The sequence below is a fragment of the Mchenga conophoros genome, linkage group LG4 (genome assembly GCF_057382185.1).
Source record: "Mchenga conophoros isolate Kocher_MC1m ecotype Shallow Benthic linkage group LG4, M_conophoros_male_GT1.1, whole genome shotgun sequence".
Classification (NCBI taxonomy): domain Eukaryota; kingdom Metazoa; phylum Chordata; class Actinopteri; order Cichliformes; family Cichlidae; genus Mchenga; species Mchenga conophoros.
The window spans coordinates 4,488,849-4,510,344 of record NC_140529.1 but is presented as its reverse complement, the minus strand read 5'-3'; the positions used below and the strand labels follow the sequence as shown (position 1 = coordinate 4,510,344).

At 40.5% G+C, this 21,496-nt stretch overlaps 1 protein-coding gene and 1 pseudogene across 2 annotated transcripts; one reads left to right on the top strand and one right to left on the bottom strand.

Moving 5' to 3' along the window:
• The first annotated feature begins 10,174 nt into the window (after positions 1-10,174).
• LOC146575340 (uncharacterized) lies at positions 10,175-13,790 on the top strand (annotated as a pseudogene). Its single transcript, XR_014892298.1, has 11 exons — positions 10,175-10,438; positions 10,536-10,714; positions 10,810-10,903; positions 11,282-11,637; positions 11,733-11,850; positions 11,925-12,016; positions 12,118-12,211; positions 12,582-12,683; positions 12,885-13,052; positions 13,178-13,333; positions 13,566-13,790. The product of XR_014892298.1 is annotated as an uncharacterized LOC146575340 (transcript).
• A 4,321-nt stretch (positions 13,791-18,111) lies between these two features.
• Positions 18,112-20,970, bottom strand: LOC146575339 (uncharacterized). The gene is made up of 3 exons (XM_085272544.1): positions 20,344-20,970; positions 19,728-19,893; positions 18,112-18,758 (listed from the first exon to the last, which is right to left on the bottom strand). Exons 1-3 carry the CDS (start codon positions 20,545-20,547, stop codon positions 18,112-18,114), a joined length of 1,017 nt encoding a protein of 338 aa, XP_085128670.1. The 5' UTR covers positions 20,548-20,970.
• Between the last annotated feature and the right edge of the window lie 526 nt (positions 20,971-21,496).

Sequence of the window (21,496 nt, the reverse complement as noted above, 5' to 3'; positions counted from 1 at the left end):
CAGTTTGATGATTTAAAGTCTCACACAACCCGTCAAAAGGGGCGGGGCCGGCTGCTTCCAAGTAGAGCACATTTCATTTATAATGATGTAAATCCAAGCCCATCATGGATTCACGATCTGAATCCTGGGTTGTGTGAAATCCCAGAAATCAACCTTAGACAAAGTGAATCTGTGAACTAAGGTGTAGGTCTGTTAGGTTAATTGTGCTGATCCTCGGGTTGGGGGATTTGTGTTTGTACTGGAGCGCAAAATTCAAACCAATGGAAGATGGACAACAAAAGTTCAAAGCCATCAGGTGCTCAGTTTATGTATTTATTTTTGGCCTGCATCAGTAAGAAATGCCAAATTATATACACAAAGTTACAGGAATCACCACTCCTGTTATTCATGATGATTTCAGTAACATCACATAATAACATGTAACATCCTGTAAGCACAGTCTGCCTGTGTCTTTTCTCTGCAAATGAACATTTTCAGCCAATATAGGTAATACATCAACATGGCTGCCGTGGCTAAGTTAGGAATATTTATAATGTCATTTCAAAACTTGCATATGATCTGCAATTTGTAGCAGATCTACTGACTGTCACAGCAGCTGGAGCAGTCTCAAATGCAGGTCAGTCCACTGCTGCCCCCTGTGGCCAAGTGCCATAGCTACTGCTGGATGAACTCGTGACACATCTGCACCTGTTTCTATGAACACATTGAGTCTGAGTGGCTGCACTTACACTGGTGCATTCAAACATATTGAAAGATGGCAGCAATGTGGATTGTCAAGACTCAAACCAACCATTGAGCAAAGACAGCAGGATCACTTGTTTCTGTTTGTTATACAGCCAGATTTACTCGTGACACACATGTGCAGCTGCTTTATCACCTATTCTGAATTTGTTTCAAGCACAATACATTTGTTACACATGTTGGGATATTGTGTTTGTTTTAAATGTTATATACCTGTGTGGTATGTGACTTGTGTTGCCATGACGCCAGGTCTCTCTTGGAAATGAGATTTTTAATCTCAATGAGATTTTTTTTTACCTGGATAAATAAAGGACTAATTTGTAACTTTCAGTGTTTTCCGGTCTTCCAAAAGAAAAAAACCTTCAACTACATGACATGCAGTTGTGTATTTGTTTTCACCTTATCATACACTTGAAGTTTTACAAATCCCCACTTCTTTAGTGAATATCATTTCAGTCTCAGACAACCTCGTTTCTCTTACAGAGGTTGAATGCACCTTCTGCGGATGGCGGTACCACACAGTGTGCGTGGACTTCCCCTGCACAGAAGGCAACTACAAATGCTGTGAATGCTAAATAAACAGAAACAAATGATCCCTGTTGTCTTTGCTTGATGATTGGTTTGAGTCTTGACAATCCACATTGCTGGCGTTGCATCTTTCAAAGCCAGCAATGGCAGGTATCAGTGCTCAAAGCTTTTGTGTTTGTTTCCAACAAGTTGCCCACCTCGGGAAACAAAAATGTGTTCTTTTACTTGTCAGATGAACATATGAGACACTTTGACTCTTCAGTGCAGTGTGGAGCCTAACAAAGATCTGTTTTGTGTCCCAGCTGATCAGCAGGAGGAGGAGAGTCTGACGGAGCAGCAGAGGAACATTTTCAGCTACTTGGACTCAGCTCAGCCACTACAGAGGAAACAATGAGCTCAACACAGAAGGTGACAGACAGAGCAGGACCATATGACCAAAGATATTTATCACCATATACATCTGAACATTTGCCATAACGATGTAGCTGACGATAGAATTGACAGCAGACAAAATACTTTACAGCTGCACAACTTTATTAAAAAGCCATCAATGTATTTTCACTGAAACAAGCAGCTGTTGTTTATGTGCATTAAAGTTATATAAAAATGTAACAGTGCAAATGCAAATTCCTCGCTGACAGTTTAACCAAAAGGCGTTTCCAGTGGAAACTGGCCGACACATCCTGAGCATAACCATGTATAATATCCACTAAACTTCAGAAGAGGTTATACAGTCGTGGCCAAAAGGTTTGAGAATTGCATAAATATTGGAACCTGGAGAAGTTGCTGCTTAAGTTTTTATAATAGCATTTTGCCTGCACTCCAGAATGTTATGAGGAGTGATCAGATGAACTGCATCGTCCTTCTTTGCCATGAAAACGAACTTAATCCCCAAAAAGCCTTACCACTGCATTTCATTGCTGTCATCAAAGGACCTGCTGAGACCATTTCAGTGATCGTCTTCTTAACTCAGGTGAGAATGTTGGCGAGCACGAGGCTGGAGATCATCATGGCTGTATCCCGATTCAGGTTCTGCAGCTTTAAAGTCCTCAAGGGCCGCGTACTCAAAGGCCGCTAAGGCCGAAGTGCGAGGCTCGTAGGCTCGTGAAATGGGACGTCTAGCCTCCGTCGCGCTGCCCAGGTTGCCTAGCAACCATGATACTAACAGCTGGAAACGTTTCATACAGCTTTGTTTGACAGAAATGAAGGAGAACATATTTAGTTCATTTGTTTCTACATGAGCTCTGTGTGATTTGATGAGTATCTGAGGCTGAGACCACAGGACTGTGAAACATGATTGTTGGGCTTCATTTCTGTGCTGAACAGTCGTTTAAGATTAGCTGTAAATAACAATTAGCTGATGTTGTTCATGAGACTAAAGTCATCTCACTGTGGTAATGTAAATATAATATGGCCAATATTATAGTTATTATATTAATCACTTCACTCACAGACAAGTATCTGTGACAGTGTGTATACAGATGTATCATATATAAGAGACAAATATTGTTCATTTAATATGTTGTCATTACTAAATTTGGCTCAGTGCTTACATATATGTGTAAAAAGCAAATGTAGGAGCTGTGATAACTGTGTCTGATAGAATGAAGAGTAGACTGATATATGAAATATTCCTTTATTGGGTGAGAAAATCAGACCATGTCATAACTGCTGTAAGTCATACAGAATAGACATCAGAGCCTTAAACAGGCTGACGTCTGCTAAATGGGTCAAACTGGGCAGAAAGTCTACAAACACATAACATCCTTATAGAATATGATGTAACACTATAGATCAACTTAGCTCAGAATATATAAAGCATATAAACAGTTACAGCAATATGATGCAACACACACAGCAGCTACTGATCCAAAATACTCAAAGCTTCATAGAACTGAAACCAACATTTATTTTAGCTCCATTCTGCTGCTGATACAGACTTTAGGTTTCTGAACATTAAACTTGTTGCTGCCTTTCATAGTGTGTAGCTTGAAGGCCCTGAGTACTCTGAGTACTTTCTCCCACACTGGAAACACTGGGATGATCACATTATTTGAACATTACCTAATAAGACTGATTCAGCACAGACAGTTATGTTAAACTTTCCTAGCAGTCCTTCACAAACAGGGAACAGTCTGTCTATTCTCTCCATCTGTCAGCTGCTGCTGGCTCTTCCTCCTCCTCTTCCTCACACACTGCTGAGTTTGTCCTGGTGGATCATCAGGGCTGCAAAGCCTCACAGATGATGTGCAGCAGTGGGTCCCTCAGTCTGTCCTCACTCTGGACACTTGCAGTCGTCACACATGGAAATCAAATGTGTGATAAGCTGCAGGATTCAAACACAAGTGTAACTTATAAACACACGTTCATACTTTTATTCCACAATCAGAGAGAAAGAAACAGAGAGAGAGTGCAGGACAGACAGACAGGTGACAGTCTCAGGTGTACACACTGCTACACAACAGCACAGAGAAGCAGGATTTAGTGTTTGTGTTATTACGAGTGTAAACAAGAAGAGTTCCAGATGGTGCAGTGGACACATGTGTGACTGCTGTGATTAAAGCATCTTTCTTTCAGCTTAACGAGTGAACCGTCAGCTCGTTCAAACACGTTAAAGTGCGTTTGGCTCGACACCACCGAACAGAGGCAGCAATATAACACAGCTAACATTAACAGTGCAGTGAATCCTGCTTGTGCCGTGATGTTCAGGACTGCAAACCGAGCAGCATCACTGACTTTCAGCTTGTTGTGTTTGTGGATATATGACTGACTTTAATTATCCACAAAATCATCACATTCTCTGTCAGATTAAGGTCGACTATCTAACGGCGTATATTTAAAGGCTTTAAAACCAAGTAAACGCTGAAAGTACAAACATCACTAATGTCACATAACTCTGCCGACAAGGCATAGCTATGGCTATGAAATGCTCTTTGTGTATCACTTCTTCATTATGAAAGATGTCATTAATGCACTAGTAATGTCTCATCTGGAGTATTGTTCAATCATTTGGTCAGCAGCTAATAAGACAGATCTTAACAGACTTCAGTTAGTCCAGAATAAGGCGTCCAGATTAGTGTGAAGATGTTCATACTATACTAATATTGATCAAATGCATAATAACCTTTCTTGGCTTCCTGTACAGGCTAAAATATTCTATGGCTTACTTGTAGTTCTAAAGAAAGCAATTCTGTTAAACACACCACATTTATTCTGCTCAGCTGCAGTATCCAGATGAAATACATCATCATATTACACAGTTTTCAACAAGCTGCAATTTAGTAAATGCTCGAGTTAAAAGTAACGTTTTGTAAAACTGTTACATTTAGAGCAACTTTTAAGTGGAATAAGTTGCCTTAAAAAATTAGAGAATTATTCAAAACTTCAATGAACACTTAAAAGCCGATTTACAGAGCTTTTAGTTGTTGTAAATATTGTAAGACATGATTTGTTTTTGAAATTTGTGTAATGTGCCTCAATGTTATTGATATTATTATTATTGATTGCTTATATTTGAACAATTGTGAAACCTCACTGTGGATGTAAGAGTGCAATTATGTGGATATCTTGAATCCACTTTATTGTGTAATATTTTATGTGAGTATTTGACGGAAGACGAGCAACATCTGTTGTGGAAGCTAACGGGGTTCCTTTAGAATAAACAAACATAGGATTTATTATCACTGAATAATTCTGTATAAATCTATACAAATTATAGAAATATGTAATAGGAAACAACAAAATAATCTAAATTATAAAATAATGTGTGTGTGTGTGTGTGTGTGTGTGTGTGTGTGTGTGTGTGCATGATTTTAGTGTTTGAACAGTCATGAATTATCTTTAACAGCAGGTTGGATGTAATGTGTTAGAACTACCAGCAGGTGGGGATAAGAGACCTTTAAGGTGTTTGGTGCCACGCTCCACCTTCAGGTTTAAAACTAGTGTTAATGGAGTTTGAAGGCTGAGTTTGTTCCACGACTGCATTTCACTCACTGCCTCTGTTTGTATCTCTGTCACTGCAGGACCAACATGGAGCCAGAAGTCAGCGCTCTCAGGAGGCCGACAAACCTCACAGAAGAAAGGGAGAGAAAAAACACACCTGTGACGAGTGTGGGAAGGAGTTTACTCTGAAGGCTTCACTAAAACAGCATCAGGTCATCCACACTGGAGAGAGACCGTTCAGCTGTGAACAGTGTGGAAAGTCTTTTTCCTGGATGCGTTGCCTAAAAACACACCAACTCATCCACAGTGGAGTTAAAGCGTACAGCTGTGATCAGTGTGGCAGAGCTTTTACTCGCAGTAGCCACTTACAGAGGCATCTAGTTACCCACTCTGGAATTAAGGCATACAGCTGTGATCAGTGTGGCAGAGCTTTTACTCACAGTAGCAGCTTACAGAGTCATCTAGTTACCCACTCTGGAATTAAGGCATACAGCTGTGATCAGTGTGGCAGAGCTTTTACTCGCAGTAGCCACTTACAGAGGCATCTAGTTACCCACTCTGGAATTAAGGCATACAGCTGTGATCAGTGTGGCAGAGCTTTTACTCGCAGTAGCCACTTACAGAGTCATCTAGTTACCCACTCTGGAATTAAGGCATACACCTGTGACGAGTGTGGGAAGGGTTTTACTGAGAAGGCTTCACTAAAACATCATCAGGTCATCCACACTGGAGAGAGACCGTTCAGCTGTAACATGTGTGGAAAGTCTTTTTCCTTGAAGCGTTCCCTAAAAAGACACCAACTCATCCACAGTGGAGTTAAAGCGTACAGCTGTGATCAGTGTGGCAGAGCTTTTACTCGCAGTAGCAGCTTACAGAAGCATCTAGTTACCCACTCTGGAATTAAGGCATACAGCTGTGACATCTGTGGAAAAACTTTCAGCCAAAGAGGGCACCGAAATGAACACCTACGCATTCACACCAGACATGATGTGTACTGCTGTGAACAGTGTGGCAAATACTTTACAACAGACGCACAGTTACAACAACACATGTTTACCCACACTGAGGAGAGACCTTATCAATGTGACCTGTGTGAGAAGACTTTTAAATCTCCACGTCACCTGAGACAACACCAACAGATCCACACCAGAAAGAGACTCTACAAGTGCAGCTACTGTGAGGTATGTATTTATATTGTTATCTTGTCATTTTAGCCTGACTGTTTGGAACAACTCTGCTCATTAAACTGTGTTAGCATGTTAGCAATTCTACTGCATGGAAAAGCAGCTCTGAGTGATTATTCAGATTTTCCTTTCAGTTATGATTTTAGTATTACTGTAGTATTATGGTGGTAGTATTGTAGTTATTGCAGCCCAGTAAACTGAGTGTGTTAACTGAAACAGTCAAATGTAGTTGGACGTCTGCAGAGATGCTCTTTATTTCAGGCGACGTTCAGGATACAAATGTTGAAGGACTGACTTACACTGTCTTTGTGTCTTTGTTTAGAAGCAGAGCGACACAGATGGATCCAGTTCTCAACCCTGTCATCACCGTGGTGGTGGGAAAGACTTTCTTTGTGACCTCTGTGGAAAAATCTTCAGTCAGCAAAATACCCTAAAAGTACATCAACGTAGACACACTGGAGACAAACTGAAATACTGCAAAGAATGTGGGAGAAGCTTCCCCACATCAGGTGGATTAAAAACACATGAACTGATTCACAGTGGGGTTAAAAAGCACCTCTGTGATCAGTGTGGGTCATCCTTCACCACTGAAGGTGAACTTAAAAGACACAAACGAGTCCACACAGGAGAGAAACCACACAAGTGCAGACACTGTGAGAGAAGCTTCTCACATTCACATGGTCGTAACAGGCATGAACGTGGACACATGGAAGGAAACTACAGCTGTGACCAGTGTGACAAGAGCTTCAGGAATCTCAGTTCATACTCTGCACACAAACGATCCCACGTTACTAATAAACTGTTTCACTGTTACCAATGTGCCCAAACATTCACCTCATTGTCTGCTCTGTGCAAACATCAGCGCGATCACTCAGGGCTGAAATCACTCCCATCACTGGATCACAGTGAATCTGAAGACACAGAAAGATCCTCTGGTTTCTGTGTCAGACTCAAAAAGCTTGAGATCAGGCTCCACAGAGTTCAGATAGAATCATTTAAACTTGTGTTGAACTGAACTGGTTGCTGGGCTGAACTTCTACATAATACAGATCTACATGGGATCTTCTTTTCTGTTGTTTTACTGAGTCAGTTTTGTCCTTTTTTCTCTGTCCTGGTTTTGCTCGTCTGTAAATGATTGAAACTCAGTCAAATAGTTCATTGTTCTCCAGCAAAACGTTTTGGAAACTCATGTTTAACCTTTGAAACTCTGACATGTTTTAGCACACAAGGCTTCATCGGGGAGTTCACTCATGATTGGACCATGAGAACAAAGGATTTTAGTTCTTTCAAAGAGAGTCTTGGAGATGTTTGATGTTTCTGTTTTTCTGAAACCACCTGAAAGAAAAACTATTTTTCTTGCTTTATGTAGTGTGGAAGTTTTTAATGTTTCTTCATCTGTGATGTTCTTGAATGTGTTCACGTGAAGATGGTACAAATAAACTGTCCTTTCAGCTTTAGCTCCTAATTTATTCATTATTTATGGATGTAGCACAGCAGCCGTCTCTTGATTAACACATGGAGGGCTCGGGATCTGATGGTGTCGTCTCCCTAATTTGCCCACTCAGTAAATCTCACTCATGGCCAAGAAATTGAAATAAACCTTGTTTCCCTGCTGGATAGTGATCCACTGTAACTCTGCTCCTCCTTCCTGTTTAGGATTTCTGTGGCTGAAGTAAAATTCCCTCTTTTACCAACCCGTTCTCACTCCCGACGCGTAAAATAATGACGATTTGTCACGTCCCTTAACTTCTCATGCTGACGCCTAAGGTACCCTTCCACGTTTTTATGTGACGCTGTGGGTTGTCAATTCATTCCAATATGAACGTGCTCGCGGCGATCAGAGATGCTTCGAGCAGAGGCTCCAGCCATCCATTTACTCCAATAATAACCCCGTCACGGCGAAACATGACGCCGTGAAGCACAATCTAACTGGAGACCCAGGGACCCTCTCCGCGAACGGGTTTTTCTCCCTAATTTAATGCTTTCTTTTAATGACATCGTTAACATTTCTCAACAAAAACACGTGAAAGTATCACTGATAATTCAACAATAAAATGGCTTCATGTTGTGGCCATCACACAGTGTTTTCCAAACTGATTCACGATCTGAAAGTGCGCAGATTTAACGTACATAATCCTTTGTTAGGTTTATTATTTTCATTTCACACGTAAAACACATTTATAGATTCATTCACCACTCCTGTTAGTTTTGGATGCGCTCGGCTCCAGCCAATCAGACGCAACCTGTGTAAGCAAAGGCTGACGGGAGAACGGAGAGACCCATTTATAAGAATAAGAAAATGAGGCGGAACTGATTGATTCTAATGCAGGTATGTAAAAAATACATATATTTAACATAATACCTTGATGTGTGTTTCAAAGTTTGTTTTTTCATAAACGCTTCAAACAAACAGAGGTAAACGTTATGTTATTTGAATTTTTGTTTAAAGTTTATGTCAAATTAAGTTGGTTAACTTAAGATGTTTGATAATCTTTGCTTTAATCATGGACTGTATTTTAGGTGTTCCCTTTTTTCCTTGTTAATTGCGTAGAATGATGCACGGAGTGAACCTCAGCCAAGACCAGTGCGCTGGAAAAAACGTGACAGACAGGGAGCTTTTATTCCTCAAAGACCATCAACCAGTCGAAGTACTAGTTGCATGCCACGTGGTCAGTGTTCACACAACCATTGATTTTATCTCACAACTTGTTTTCACCGAAGAATTTCAGTAAGTAAATATTCTTCATCCCCCCCCCCCAGTGTCCAGAGAGCAGCATCAATGTCCACGTGAAGAACCTGGTTATGTTGCCAGTGTCAACCCAACAAAAGGTACTTTACCTTCTTGTATATGTTGTGATTTCTGTTTACTTTTATATTTGTTGTTATAGTTGAGTTATGCAGGGCTTTTGTGCAGTCCTAAGAAACATACTGCCCAGAGTGTTTTTCACTTTGTGGAAGAGTTTCTTCCTTTCTTTATTTTTTTTCTGTTAGTGTGTGGAACTGAGGTGCTTCGTCAGGAGCTCCTTCAGTTGTTGGAGGATGGAGAAGAGGACGCAGCCATGACTTGTGAGACGTCGTCTGAGTCAGCTGCTACTCACTGGGCGATCAGAAATATGGTGTCCTCGCAAAAGTGGAAAGAGGCCAGGCCTTGTCTTATAGACAATATGTTAGCTACTCTGGATCCACAGTCACACCGTGTGTGTCAGTGTGGCAAACAAGTAGTTGTGAGGTGTCTGGACTGCCTGTCTCTTCCATTCCTTTGTGCTGACTGTGATATTGCAGTTCACACACGCTTTGTCCTGCACAACAGAGAGGCAGTAACAGGAGGGTTTTTGCAGCCTTCATCAGAGTTTCACAAGCCAATAGGTACAGTTTTTAAGTCTTATGCATTTCTTGCTATGTATGAGTATGAGTGGGTGCTGTTATTGTATATTTATTGTGTATCAGTTAATTTCTAATTCTTTTTATATATATTGTGTGTTTTAATGTTAGTTCGGCTGTTGCCTGTGCAAAGGCCAGACTGTGTGTGACTGCCCAGCAGGTAACGTTGAGGTTTCACCCGGCGCAATTGTGGCTCTTGTAACCATAAATGGTAAGTTGCCCTTTTGTCACACACTACATACACAATAGATGTGTTTGGAGGTTTTATTGCAAATTGTGCATTGCTATCTTTGTTTTAATTACCCTCGGCCCGCAGTATATGTGGGCACCTGTCAAAGGTCATTTGGATTTACCAGACCGATTTGAAAACAACATGAAAAAAATGAATGCTTTGAGCCATGACTGAATTTCTCCTGATCCTTTCTAAAGGCCGTTATAACCTTGCACTGCCAGTGGTGAGCTGCACCAGCTGTGGCCTAATGTGGTCCCCCTCAGTTAAGGACATCCTGGGTAGTGGATATTGGCCTGGCACCTTAAATTTCTGCACCCTGTTTTCAATGGATGCCTTTCAGTCTTTCTATGACATTAAGAAGGCTGCACCAGGGATGTCACTTAAGGCATTTGTCAAAATGCTGGATGAACGAACAGCCCATTTTGGAAGGGTGAGTTCCTAAATTTGCCAAGTTTAAGGAAATTGTGCAAATCAATGTTTATGATGACTGTCCTTGAATATTCTGTTGTATGTCCTCTATGTAAAAGAATGGCCGAATATCAGCTGATGCCTTCAGTAAAAGTTTCTTGGAGTGGAGTGCTGTAAAGTTTGAGGTGGACAGGATGTGCAAGGAGCCATGCTTTAGCTGCCCTGCCTGCACTCCACACATGCTTGCCGTCTCAGTTGATGGAAACCGCAAGCTTTATCGCTTTCAGTCTAATGCAAGGTACATTATGCATTGTGGACATAAGTCAAATATGGATTTGTAGAAAAATGTATTTTAATGTTTCTTTTCAAACAACTGTCACTGTGTTCGTTCAGCACTTCAGAGCAGGGGAACTTTGAAGGTGTCTTCATTGAAAAAGATGAGGAAGTTGCTGAGTTTGTGAAATACATCCAGAGACACACAAATCATGTAAGATACACATATATATTAGTGCTGTTAATCTTGTTAAAATGACGTTAATGCCGTAACCATATACACATACGTGTGTGTGTGTGTGTGTAGACATATATGGATGGGTCGATATTTTTTTTTTATTTTTCTCTTGGTGTTGTCGTAATACTATTTACTTTACTTTATCTTAATGTGTACTTAATTTTGTCACCATGTGTATTTAAAAAAAACAACATGATTTTTATTTTGTGTTATCAGTGCTGTCCTGGGGAGATATGAGGTCTTGTGTGACTCGAGGCTAATTCAGCTAATTGTTATGCATTTGTTTTAAAAAGTTTGTCCCTGATAGGGCTTCATCATGTCATGTCTTTTATGTTAAAATCTTTGAGTGTATAGGTCCCGGGGAAAGGGTTGTGCGGATCTTCATCTTGGACTGCAGCAAAGGAGTCGTCCAAAAAGTCCACTGGGAAGTTGGATGAGGAGGGCATGGAAATAGCTGTTTGTCGCCACGGAGTCCTCTTAGCTGCATTGAACATGTTTCGAGGGGAGATCTTTGCTTACCCCCTTTTTCTCCAGAGGAAGTTGGCAGCTAGCGTCCCAGGACATATTACGTTCCTTTGCTCCGATGTGACCTGTAAATATTTCCCCTATTTAACCAAGGTGGCTCAGCAGTGCCCTGAGCTGAGGAACCTCTTGTCAATGCTTCCTCTTCTCTCCGTCATGCATGCAAAGCTCACACTTGGAAATGCGAGGTATACTGCAGCTTGTAGTTTTGGATTAGTTTGAGACATTTTGTTATAAGGTTGAATGAATTCAGCAGTCATGTATTGTGACCTCCTTTCTATAGATCAAATGGGGAGGTGCGTTTCAGGATGGGGCCGGTTCAACAGTTGGAGAAGAGGTGGAACAAGTAAACAGTTTCCTGTCTAGGGCGGCCATCACAACGAAGTACATGTCTAAAGCAGGTGTGTGTCCGTGTCTGAGATTCCACTCAGTCTCCTGCTCATTAATTCTAATTTGTATACTAACTGAAATGCAGGGCGAACAGACATGCTGACCCTCCTGGCTTTGGGCTGGAACAAAAGGAAAGTGGAACAACTGGGCCGCACTTTGAGCCAGCGATATCTAAAGGTCATTTTTTCAACACCCATTTTAATGTGTGTGGTAATGGGGGGAAAACACCAGTACTCTTTTAATGTCAATATGAATGACATTTATGAATGCATTCTTAGATCATAAGGATCCTTAGAGAACAAGTGGAGAGCCTGAATGCGACCAGAAATGAGCTGGGTGTGGATGACGACACACTGCAGCAATGGGCTGAAGGTGAGTCTCAATATAATGCACTCATGTATAACAATAGGACCCACCATGGCCTCATTAAAGAACTTAGAGTTAAGATCTTTCTGACAGTGTCAACAAACAATGAAAAATAAGCCTTGGAAAAGCAAATTTATGGCAGAGTTGTTGCGTTTCATCAAATTGGATAGAACCTGGGTTGAAATAATGTCGTACTAGTTGGTTTTATAAACCTGAACACCAACATACTTGTTATCTCATGATTATCATGAGATAGCAGCACATGAAGGCTCCAGATGTCTTATAATGAATGTCATCAAGTCAGTGATTACAGAGTCCAGTGTAGTTTGGTGACTGTTACTCATCCTGTGCTCTGATTAATATTCCTCTCACTTAGAAAGTGATCAAACTGATGGCAGCCTTGGAGCGTTGCAGGCACAAATAGAGGAGCTTGTCGTCATCATCAGAGTGCGAACACAAAGTCTTTACAGACAAAATGGTACGTCCCAGTTTCTTTGAAACGGACCGTTTGATGCTGAGTTTGTACAGCTTGTGCAGCTACTTTGTAAACAGAATAAAATCAGATCCAGGTTTGTTTAAGCTGGATGTGATTTGTTCCAGCAAACAAATTGATGAGTGTAGATTAAAATGTAACTATATACATTATGTGAAGGTGTGAATTTTTTATGCTTATTTACAGATAGCAACAAGAGGCGACACAGAATTCGCAAGGTCATCTTAGTTGAGAAGAAACGCTTGGCGGCTGCTGTTGACGACTACAACAAGCTCGCTGAACCAACAAAGCAAATCGTATCCAGTGATGCCCTCATGCAGACCGATATTTGGCCCTGGCAGAGCACAAGTGAACGTAAGCTCTTGATTTCCAAATATCCTTTTTAAACAAACTCCCAGTATCTGAGCAGTAGTTGAATGTTTTGTTCTTGAATCATAATATGCTGCTATGTTTTCCCATCTGATGTTGTTAAACTGTAGCTGCTGCTGACCTCCGGACAAAGAGAAAGGTCTTTGAGAAGGTGATGGCTGTGAGGCGCCTGAGAGAGGAGGAGATGATGCTCTGCAGGGAGATGCGGCATCACTGGACAGTGTTGCGAATGCGTTCTGTGGTGTTGGGGACAATCTCCTCAGACTGTAAGCACTTTATTTATTTATTAATTTTTTGATGAATCGATTGAAAATAAGAGCAGATGCTAAAGTCTTACTGGATCTTTTACCTATATCTAGATTGCTAGCTAACACTGCCTTCTCCCTTTTAAAAAATGTTTAATTACAGCATCCTAATTCCTTGTGTTTATGAGGTGATGTTTTTTTTTGTTTGTTTTTTTTACTTTTCTCATATTTATTTGTTTTGTTCTTTTTACAGCCTCCTTTGTTGGCATGTCGGAGGATGCACAGAAGGGACTCTGTAGCCTGGTTTTAAAAAAACAAAGTGAACTGAAAGCTGAAATGCTCAAAGTAAAGGACGTGTACAAGAGAATCCTCAGCCACCAACCACTCCTGGAAATGGACTCGGAGGAGGAGGAGGACATTCCAGACGATGCCACTGAGAGTGATTTGAGCACTTCTGATGAAGACTGATTGTGTCATCATTGATGTTTTGTTTGGTAAAATAAAAAGTTAATCACATCTCTGTTCAATGTGATTTTTCAACAGACATTTTACATTTTGAGAAGAAAAATGGAATTCCCTTGGTGCAGTTGTTTACCCTGAATCATTATTTCCCATCTAATTTAATGACTAGTGTACATGTTCAGATACGATAACATAATTTAATTTATGGGATGCTTTCTGGGCTGCTCAAATTATCACAAAATTTAAAAGCACCAGGCAGCACACTCACAAGTAAATTTTTTGTTCAGTGTTTTGTCGAAGAAATCAACAAGTACAACTGAGATGTTTGCTGTAGTGGTGTGTTTGTTAAGAAGCATGCCAGCACACTGGTGAACTGACAGTCCCAGAATGCACCCGAGCCAGTGACTCGCCCCAGAGCAAATGAAATTGCTTATCTAGAAAGACAACCGTGATCAAAGAAGAAGTAAAAGAGTAGGAAACAAATGGTAAGGGAAGGTACTGTGGGGTAGGAAAGAAAGGCCAGAGCTGTGCAAAATGACCTCCAGCAGGCCACAAATGTGCACGTCTGCTCAAACGGTCAGAAATGGACTCCATGAAGGTGGTATGAGGGCCCGACGTCCACAGGTGGGGTTGTGCTTACAGCCCAACACCGTGCCGGATGTTTGGCATTTGCCAGACAACACAAAGATTGGCAACTTTGCCACTGGCGCCCTGTGCTCCTCACAGATGAAAGCAGGTTCACACTGAGCACTTGTGACAGTCTGGAGACGCCGTGGAGAACCTTCTGCTTCCTGCAACATCCTCCAGCATGAGTTTGGCAGTGGGTCAGTTTTGGTGTGGGGTGGCATTTCTTTGGGGAGCTGCACAGCCCTCCATGTGTTCGGCAGAGGTAGCCTGACTGCCATTAGGTACTGAGATGAGATCCTCAGACCCCTTGTGAGACCATATGCTGGTGCGGTTGGCCCCGGGTTCCTCCTAATGCAAGACAATCCTAGACCTCATGTGGCTGGAGTGTGTCAGCAGTTCCTGCAAGACGAAGGCATTGATGCTGTGGACTGGCCCGCCCATTCCCCAGAACTGAATCCATTTGAGGACATCTGGGACATCACGTCTCGCTCCATCCACCAACTGCACCACAAAATGTCCAGGAGTGGGCAGATGCTTTAGTCCTGGAGTCTGGGAGGAGATCCATCAGGAGAGCATCTGCCACTTCATCAGGAGCATGCCCAGGTGTTGTAGGGAGGTCATACAGGCATGTGGAGGCCACACAGACTAGTGAGCCTCATTTTGACATGTTTTGAGGACATTACATAAAACCAGATTAATGATTCTGTATTGCATTGATCAAGGAACCAACCCAATAGGAGCTAAAGGAATCCTCTTGACATTACTTCACTCAGTAAGTTTATACTATGTTTAATGTGCATTTTCTTCATCAGTTTAGAACATAACATGTTAGCGCTCCCTGGTCCTTTTTGGAGACAGATCCTGAGACAGCAGGCAGCTATGGAGAACTCGTGTCAGCTGTGGTAATTAAGGAATACTTTGATTTAATATTGATTTCATGACAACTATCCTCTGGCACATATTCCTGGATATATACAATGACATAAGTAAACTCCCATTTTAGAATCATTGCCTTCTTTGATCTGACTTATTGCCTCAGACTTTGGCCCCGTGTCCCCAAAACTACAGAGAATCCATGACACTGGGTAAGAGGCCTTGATCATGTTATAAGTGAGAGAGTTTGGTGTAACAGTGGTTGAACATGCCAAATCAATCCACAACATACTGCCATTCCCCAGCTGTAACCTGCATATGCATCAAACCAAAATCCAGTACCACAGCCACATGATAGACGTACAGATGAGGTTAAAGGGCTGTCTCATTTTGCCAGATAGCTTCATCCCAAAAAAGATCAACATTCTTCAAAAACAAAAGTTTGTGAGTATTTGCTTTTTTGCCAGGCCTAAACCAACCTGTTAAACTTATCAAATTATTGTCATAGATACGAACCTATTGATTGAAACAGAATAATCCATTCAAGCCTCCATCATCATCCACGATCACTGTTACTGTTCAGATTATTTTATCTCTGTTTTCCTCTAGAATGTTTTGAAAATCAGCATTTGATCAACAGACTTTTTAAAAGTTTATTTTGATCCTATTGTTTACGTGTGTAATTGCATTTTTATTGAAATTATGACAGGAAAACCCTCAATCAAATTGTATCTTTGATATCTAATAATAATATTAACCATAATGTTACATATGTAATATGTACACAATAATATTGTGCAAACAAACAAGAAAAATAGCAAAAAATGTCAATTTTTTTAATACCCTGTATATAAAAACCACATATGACCACAACTCCAAATGTGCAATTGTCACTGCATCTAAACATGACATATTACAAAAAGGTAGAAACATATAATATACAATATGTTCTGAAGCTGGTACTGGTGCAGTTAACTTTGCTTTAGGCTCCCATACACAGTAGGTGTTACTTACTATACGTGCAGTGCAGTATTACTTTACCTTGTAATATGTTATAATAAGCAAGTCACTTCTATATTTATGAGCATGTAGACAATAATGTTGGCTGATATGTAAAACTATGAGATGTCGAGTGCAGGGAAGATATTATTGATCGATCAGATTCATGAATATGTTAGGTACTTAAGCCACAATTAGAGAGTGAAACAGAGACACTGGTTGAAATGTATAGTAAATATTTTATTTTGAACTTTTATGCTGAACTGCAAGCTGTGAACTGTGCGATCTCTGCGGCCTGTGGTGCCTGGTTTACTGTGTGTAAAACTGCGCAGGTTCCCATGTGTCATCCCACACTTTGCCACTGTCAGGAGAAAAACATAACAAACAACAACCACACACAAAATAGGACAATTTAGGTTGTGACATATGACAATTTTTTAGGATGAAATATCTTCTATATTCATGTCATGCTTTATACACCTTCATTGTAATATAAATTAATCAAATCAAGTCAGAGAGTATTAATATATGAAGCAGACGTCAAGCAGGACCACAGCAGCAGCCACGATCCATCGGAACCTGCTGGATGAGAGAGCACAGAAACTCCAGGGAAGAAGTTTAGTTAGTAACATGCATGAACTGCATTACTGAGACATGTATGTTTACAGATGGTGGTGAGGGAGAGGGGGAGAGTTTTCAGTAAAAGGAGACGTGACTGCATCTTCAACCAATACTGAGCCTGCATAACCCTGAAAGAGACAGAGAGAGAGGGGGGGGACACTAACCCCCAGCAGTCTGGTCCTATTACAGCATAACTAAGGGCTGAGCTGAACCAGCCCTAACTATAAGCTCTATAAAGAAGTAAAGTCTTATGCCTACTCTTAAAAGTGTTGACCATGTCCACCTCCAAAACTCATAATGGACTTTGGAGGTGGACAGCTATCAAGCTCCTCACAGAAGAGGAGCTCGATAGCTAAAAGCTCCCAATTTACTTTAGTCCAAATACATGAATTCAAATTGAAGTGATAACTATTTATCAACAATATGAATGTCTGTTCCCGTCCAACAAAGTTGTTACTACATACCATGTTGAGCAAGGCTTCCACTTGACTTTAACTTCTTCTTTTTCCTGAAAAACATGATATAAACAAACAATTAATTAAGAAAGACATGCAAGTTGCATACAAAAAGGAGCTTATAAACATTTGTGTACTATTGAATGGCTCAATATATTATACAATTAGTTTACAAAAACATAAGAACCACTATAATGCTTGTACTGCCAGCATCAAGTGCATGTCAGCAAAGCAACACTGCTTACATTGTGGCTCACAAGCAAAACTAACTGAAGCAGATGTTACTGAATGGGAAGGAGCACCTCCACATCAATCACTCCTTCTGAGCATGATGTCAGGAGGACTTTAAAGAACGTAAACATCAGGAAGGCAGCACGACCAGGTCGTATCAGGTGGTCTGTTCCTATTTAATGTCCTATTTGGAGCGAAATCCTGACTCAGTGGCTGAATTAGTGAAGATTCATCAAATACAAAAGCTTATGGATAGTCAGTCAGGCACAGTTCAAATCTGGGAAGTCCAAAGACGCAAACAAATCTGCACAACAGCAGGCTAAATTACTTACATTTACAACTCTCCTGTCTACTATCTCTTCATATTTGAAAATCTTCTGTGTACGGTGTTTTCGGCATTCTGAAAAATAACAAATGAAATATTTACATGAGTTCTGTAAAACTGGAAAAAATGCAAAAATTAAGAAAAAGAAATCTTAACAAACTTAACGAACCTGTCATGTGTTTCGTACATTTACAATACCATAACATCTAACCTTTCCTTGTCCTTTTTTTGTTTGGGACATCCGAGGTGTACACCGTAGAAATTGAGGGAGATGTAGGATGTGGAGATGGAGAGGAGGATGCAGGAGGAAGCAGAGATGGAGAGGAGGATGCAGGAGGAAGCAGAGATGAAGAGGAGGATGCAGGAGGAAGCAGAGATGGAGAGGAGGATGCAGGAGGAAGCAGAGATGGAGAGGAGGATGCAGGAGGAAGCAGAGACAGAGAGGAATATGCAGGAGGAAGCAGAGATGGAGAGGAGGATGCAGGAGGAAGCAGAGATGGAGAGGAGGATGCAGGAAGAAGCAGAGATGGAGAGGAGGATGCAGGAGGATGCAGAGATGGAGAGGAGGATGCAGGAGGAAGCAGAGATGGAGAGGAGGATGCAGGAGGAAGCAGAGATGGAGAGGAGGATGCAGGAGGAAGCAGAGACGGAGAGGAGGATGCAGGAGGAAGCAGAGATGAAGAGGAGGATGCAGGAGGCTGACAGAGGGAAGATGTTGGTACAGGCTCTAAATGAAGAATAAATTCCTGGTTTAGAGCCTCTGGGTCTGGGACTGGTCCAGCATCGACACTGTCAGCAGAGGATGGTCCAGCTGCTGGTGTAGAACGTTTAGCAGGAGGTGAAGCTTGTAATTCTGAAAAATTTTAAATATTAAACATTCATTAAAATGGGTTGAAAAAATGTACAGTACACATAAACACATAATAAGTAGTGATTTGCATGTTTTCAGTTAAGTTTTACTAAAGATACAACTGGTAAATATTGGCATCAAATAAGTCATCTCACACACTCACTGACCCAAATCATTCAGTACAAGTGCCCTCGGGGGTAGTGTGACATCTGTAGTGCTTTTCTACATTGTACATTAATAAATTAATGAGTGTGACTATAAATCCAGATAGATAATGACTTTTTCCTCTGATGACACTACTTTCCTGACTTTGTAGTGAATAACATTTGACACTTCAAGCTAGTACTGTGACTTAGGAGTTTTGTACAATGGTGATGCTAACTACCTCAGGGAGGTAATCAGGTGACCTCTTAAGAAGTATATAAGTTATTTAAGAATCTTGGTGTTCATATTGGTAACATTATAACATTTGTTATACTAGAAAGTCTCGAAGAGAATTATCAGGTCTGGTTTTTGTGAAGATTTTTAAAATTACATTTGTATATACATGAGTGTGAAAGACCATACTATACACACACACACATACAAAATTGTTCAGGTGGGTAACACCAGAGGTTCAGTATGGCTAGCTTTGGTGATGTGACCGACACATGGGGAGGTAATAAGGCAGATATAACACTATTTTCATGTTAGCAACAGGACACGTAGGGCAGCTGTCACCTCACAGCAAGAAGGTTACTGGTCTGAACCTTGGCTGAATAATAGAATAGAACAGAACAGAATAGAGTAAGTAGAACAGAATAGCTGGTGACTGTTAACTATCCTCATCCTCACCATCTTGTTTGTCTCTATGTACCCCGTGATGATCTGCCTACTTATCTAGGGTGTACCATGAGTATCACCCAAAGACAGCTAGGATAGGCTACCTGATAAGGACACCTGGTTACAGATAATGGACAAAGCATATCTTACTTCTCAGAAGGTGTTCATAAAGCTTCCTCATCTTCATGAGGATGTCACGTGCAGCACCTTCCGCTGGTTCGATCTGAGTGATCACGTCCCCTACTATACGGCCCTTACGGTCAAACTGTCCAAGAAACAGAATTGGTTGGTAGCCCAGGGCATGTAGCTTTGAAACCTGCAAGAACAACAAAGAAAAACATGCAGCCAGTCTTTCATGTAAGCAAACGGATGTATAACAAACCTTTAAGTTTCACATCTTTGTTGTTTTATTGTTGTCGATAGTTAAAAAGTATTTATGGTGACCAAACCTGTAAATGTATGATAAAATCCATCTTGAAATGTTTTGTCTCTCAGTTAATAGCCGATTAAATTAAAAATCAGAAGTAGCTTAAATAAAAATAGTTTTTAACAAGTTTTTTCTAGTTGGATGTCTTTAGTGTGATGATGTTATTCTGATGTGAATAACTTTTTTATTTATGCTCTTTTATAAATTAATATTTTATGTGTATATACATGTCTTGTTAGTTTCTTACTTCATGATATACAAGAAAACATTGACAACTGTGATTAATAAAGAATTGTCTAGCAGACCAACCACTTATTAGATCAGAACTTTTAAACTTACTGACAACTGGGCTGAATTAACCACCCTGCTCGCATTTCTGTTTTTTTTAACAGAGGCAGCCCAGTTACTGTTTTTAAACTGTTCTTGTTTCTTTTTCAATCCCTCCTTTAGGTTCAGGCTGCCCAGGCATCCACTGCATGTCTTCCTGTTGCAGGTGTTTGGGGCCTGACAGGAAGGGCATGGTTTGGTTTTTGGCTTTGTCATTTCTGCAAATGAAAATGGAACATGTAGGGATTATTTCAGGTCTGTTTTGGTGAAACGATTACAAAAATAATTTATGACCAAAGAAATAACTTATGTTACGAGGCAGTATTACACCATATTTAGAAAAAAAATCAATTACGAGATTAAAGTCGTTAATATTGAGTTAATTACGTGAATAGGGTTAAAAAAAACCCTGAATTGATTACAGAAAAGATACATTGCTAAAATAGAGCAGTACTAACATTAGCTGGGTGGCCAAGCAAGTGTCTTACACATGAGAATACATCACAAAAAAAATTAAATAAACTTTTGCAGAAGTAGTTCTCTTGGTACACAGACTGCTCTGTGAAAACATTTCAAGTTTAATATCAGTTTAATATCACTGAAATTAATATTTCAGTGAACATGCAAATTACCCACAGTTTATCACAACTTACTTAGCTAGGATCTGCCTCGTGTCCAGTCGAAAACTTCGCTGCAGGACCGTGAGTTGAAAGATACATTTACTGCGACTCCCAAGATGCATTGCAGTAAAAACCATCCAATCGCCTTGCTTAAGATCTGTTGACGTGTCGCTAAAGGCGCGCTGTAGATAAATATTGCAATTTGTAAAAAATAAAATACTAAAATTTGCAATTTTTAATTACATAATTAAACACTGGGCCAGTTTAATTTCGTATTATCGCTGGTTATTATTTTAGAGTAAATAAAGGAATAACGGGTAGCACCAAGCTGTTGTTATCTTCATTCCCATAGCGACGGCGGTCGAGGATTATGGGTAGTGTGCAGTTACGGGATTAGTGCGTCTGCGTAAATTGGTCTGATTGGCTGGAGCCGAGCGCATCCAAAACTAACAGGAGTGGTGAATGAATCTATAAATGTGTTTTACGTGTGAAATGAAAATAATAAACCTAACAAAGGATTATGTACGTTAAATCTGAGCACTTTC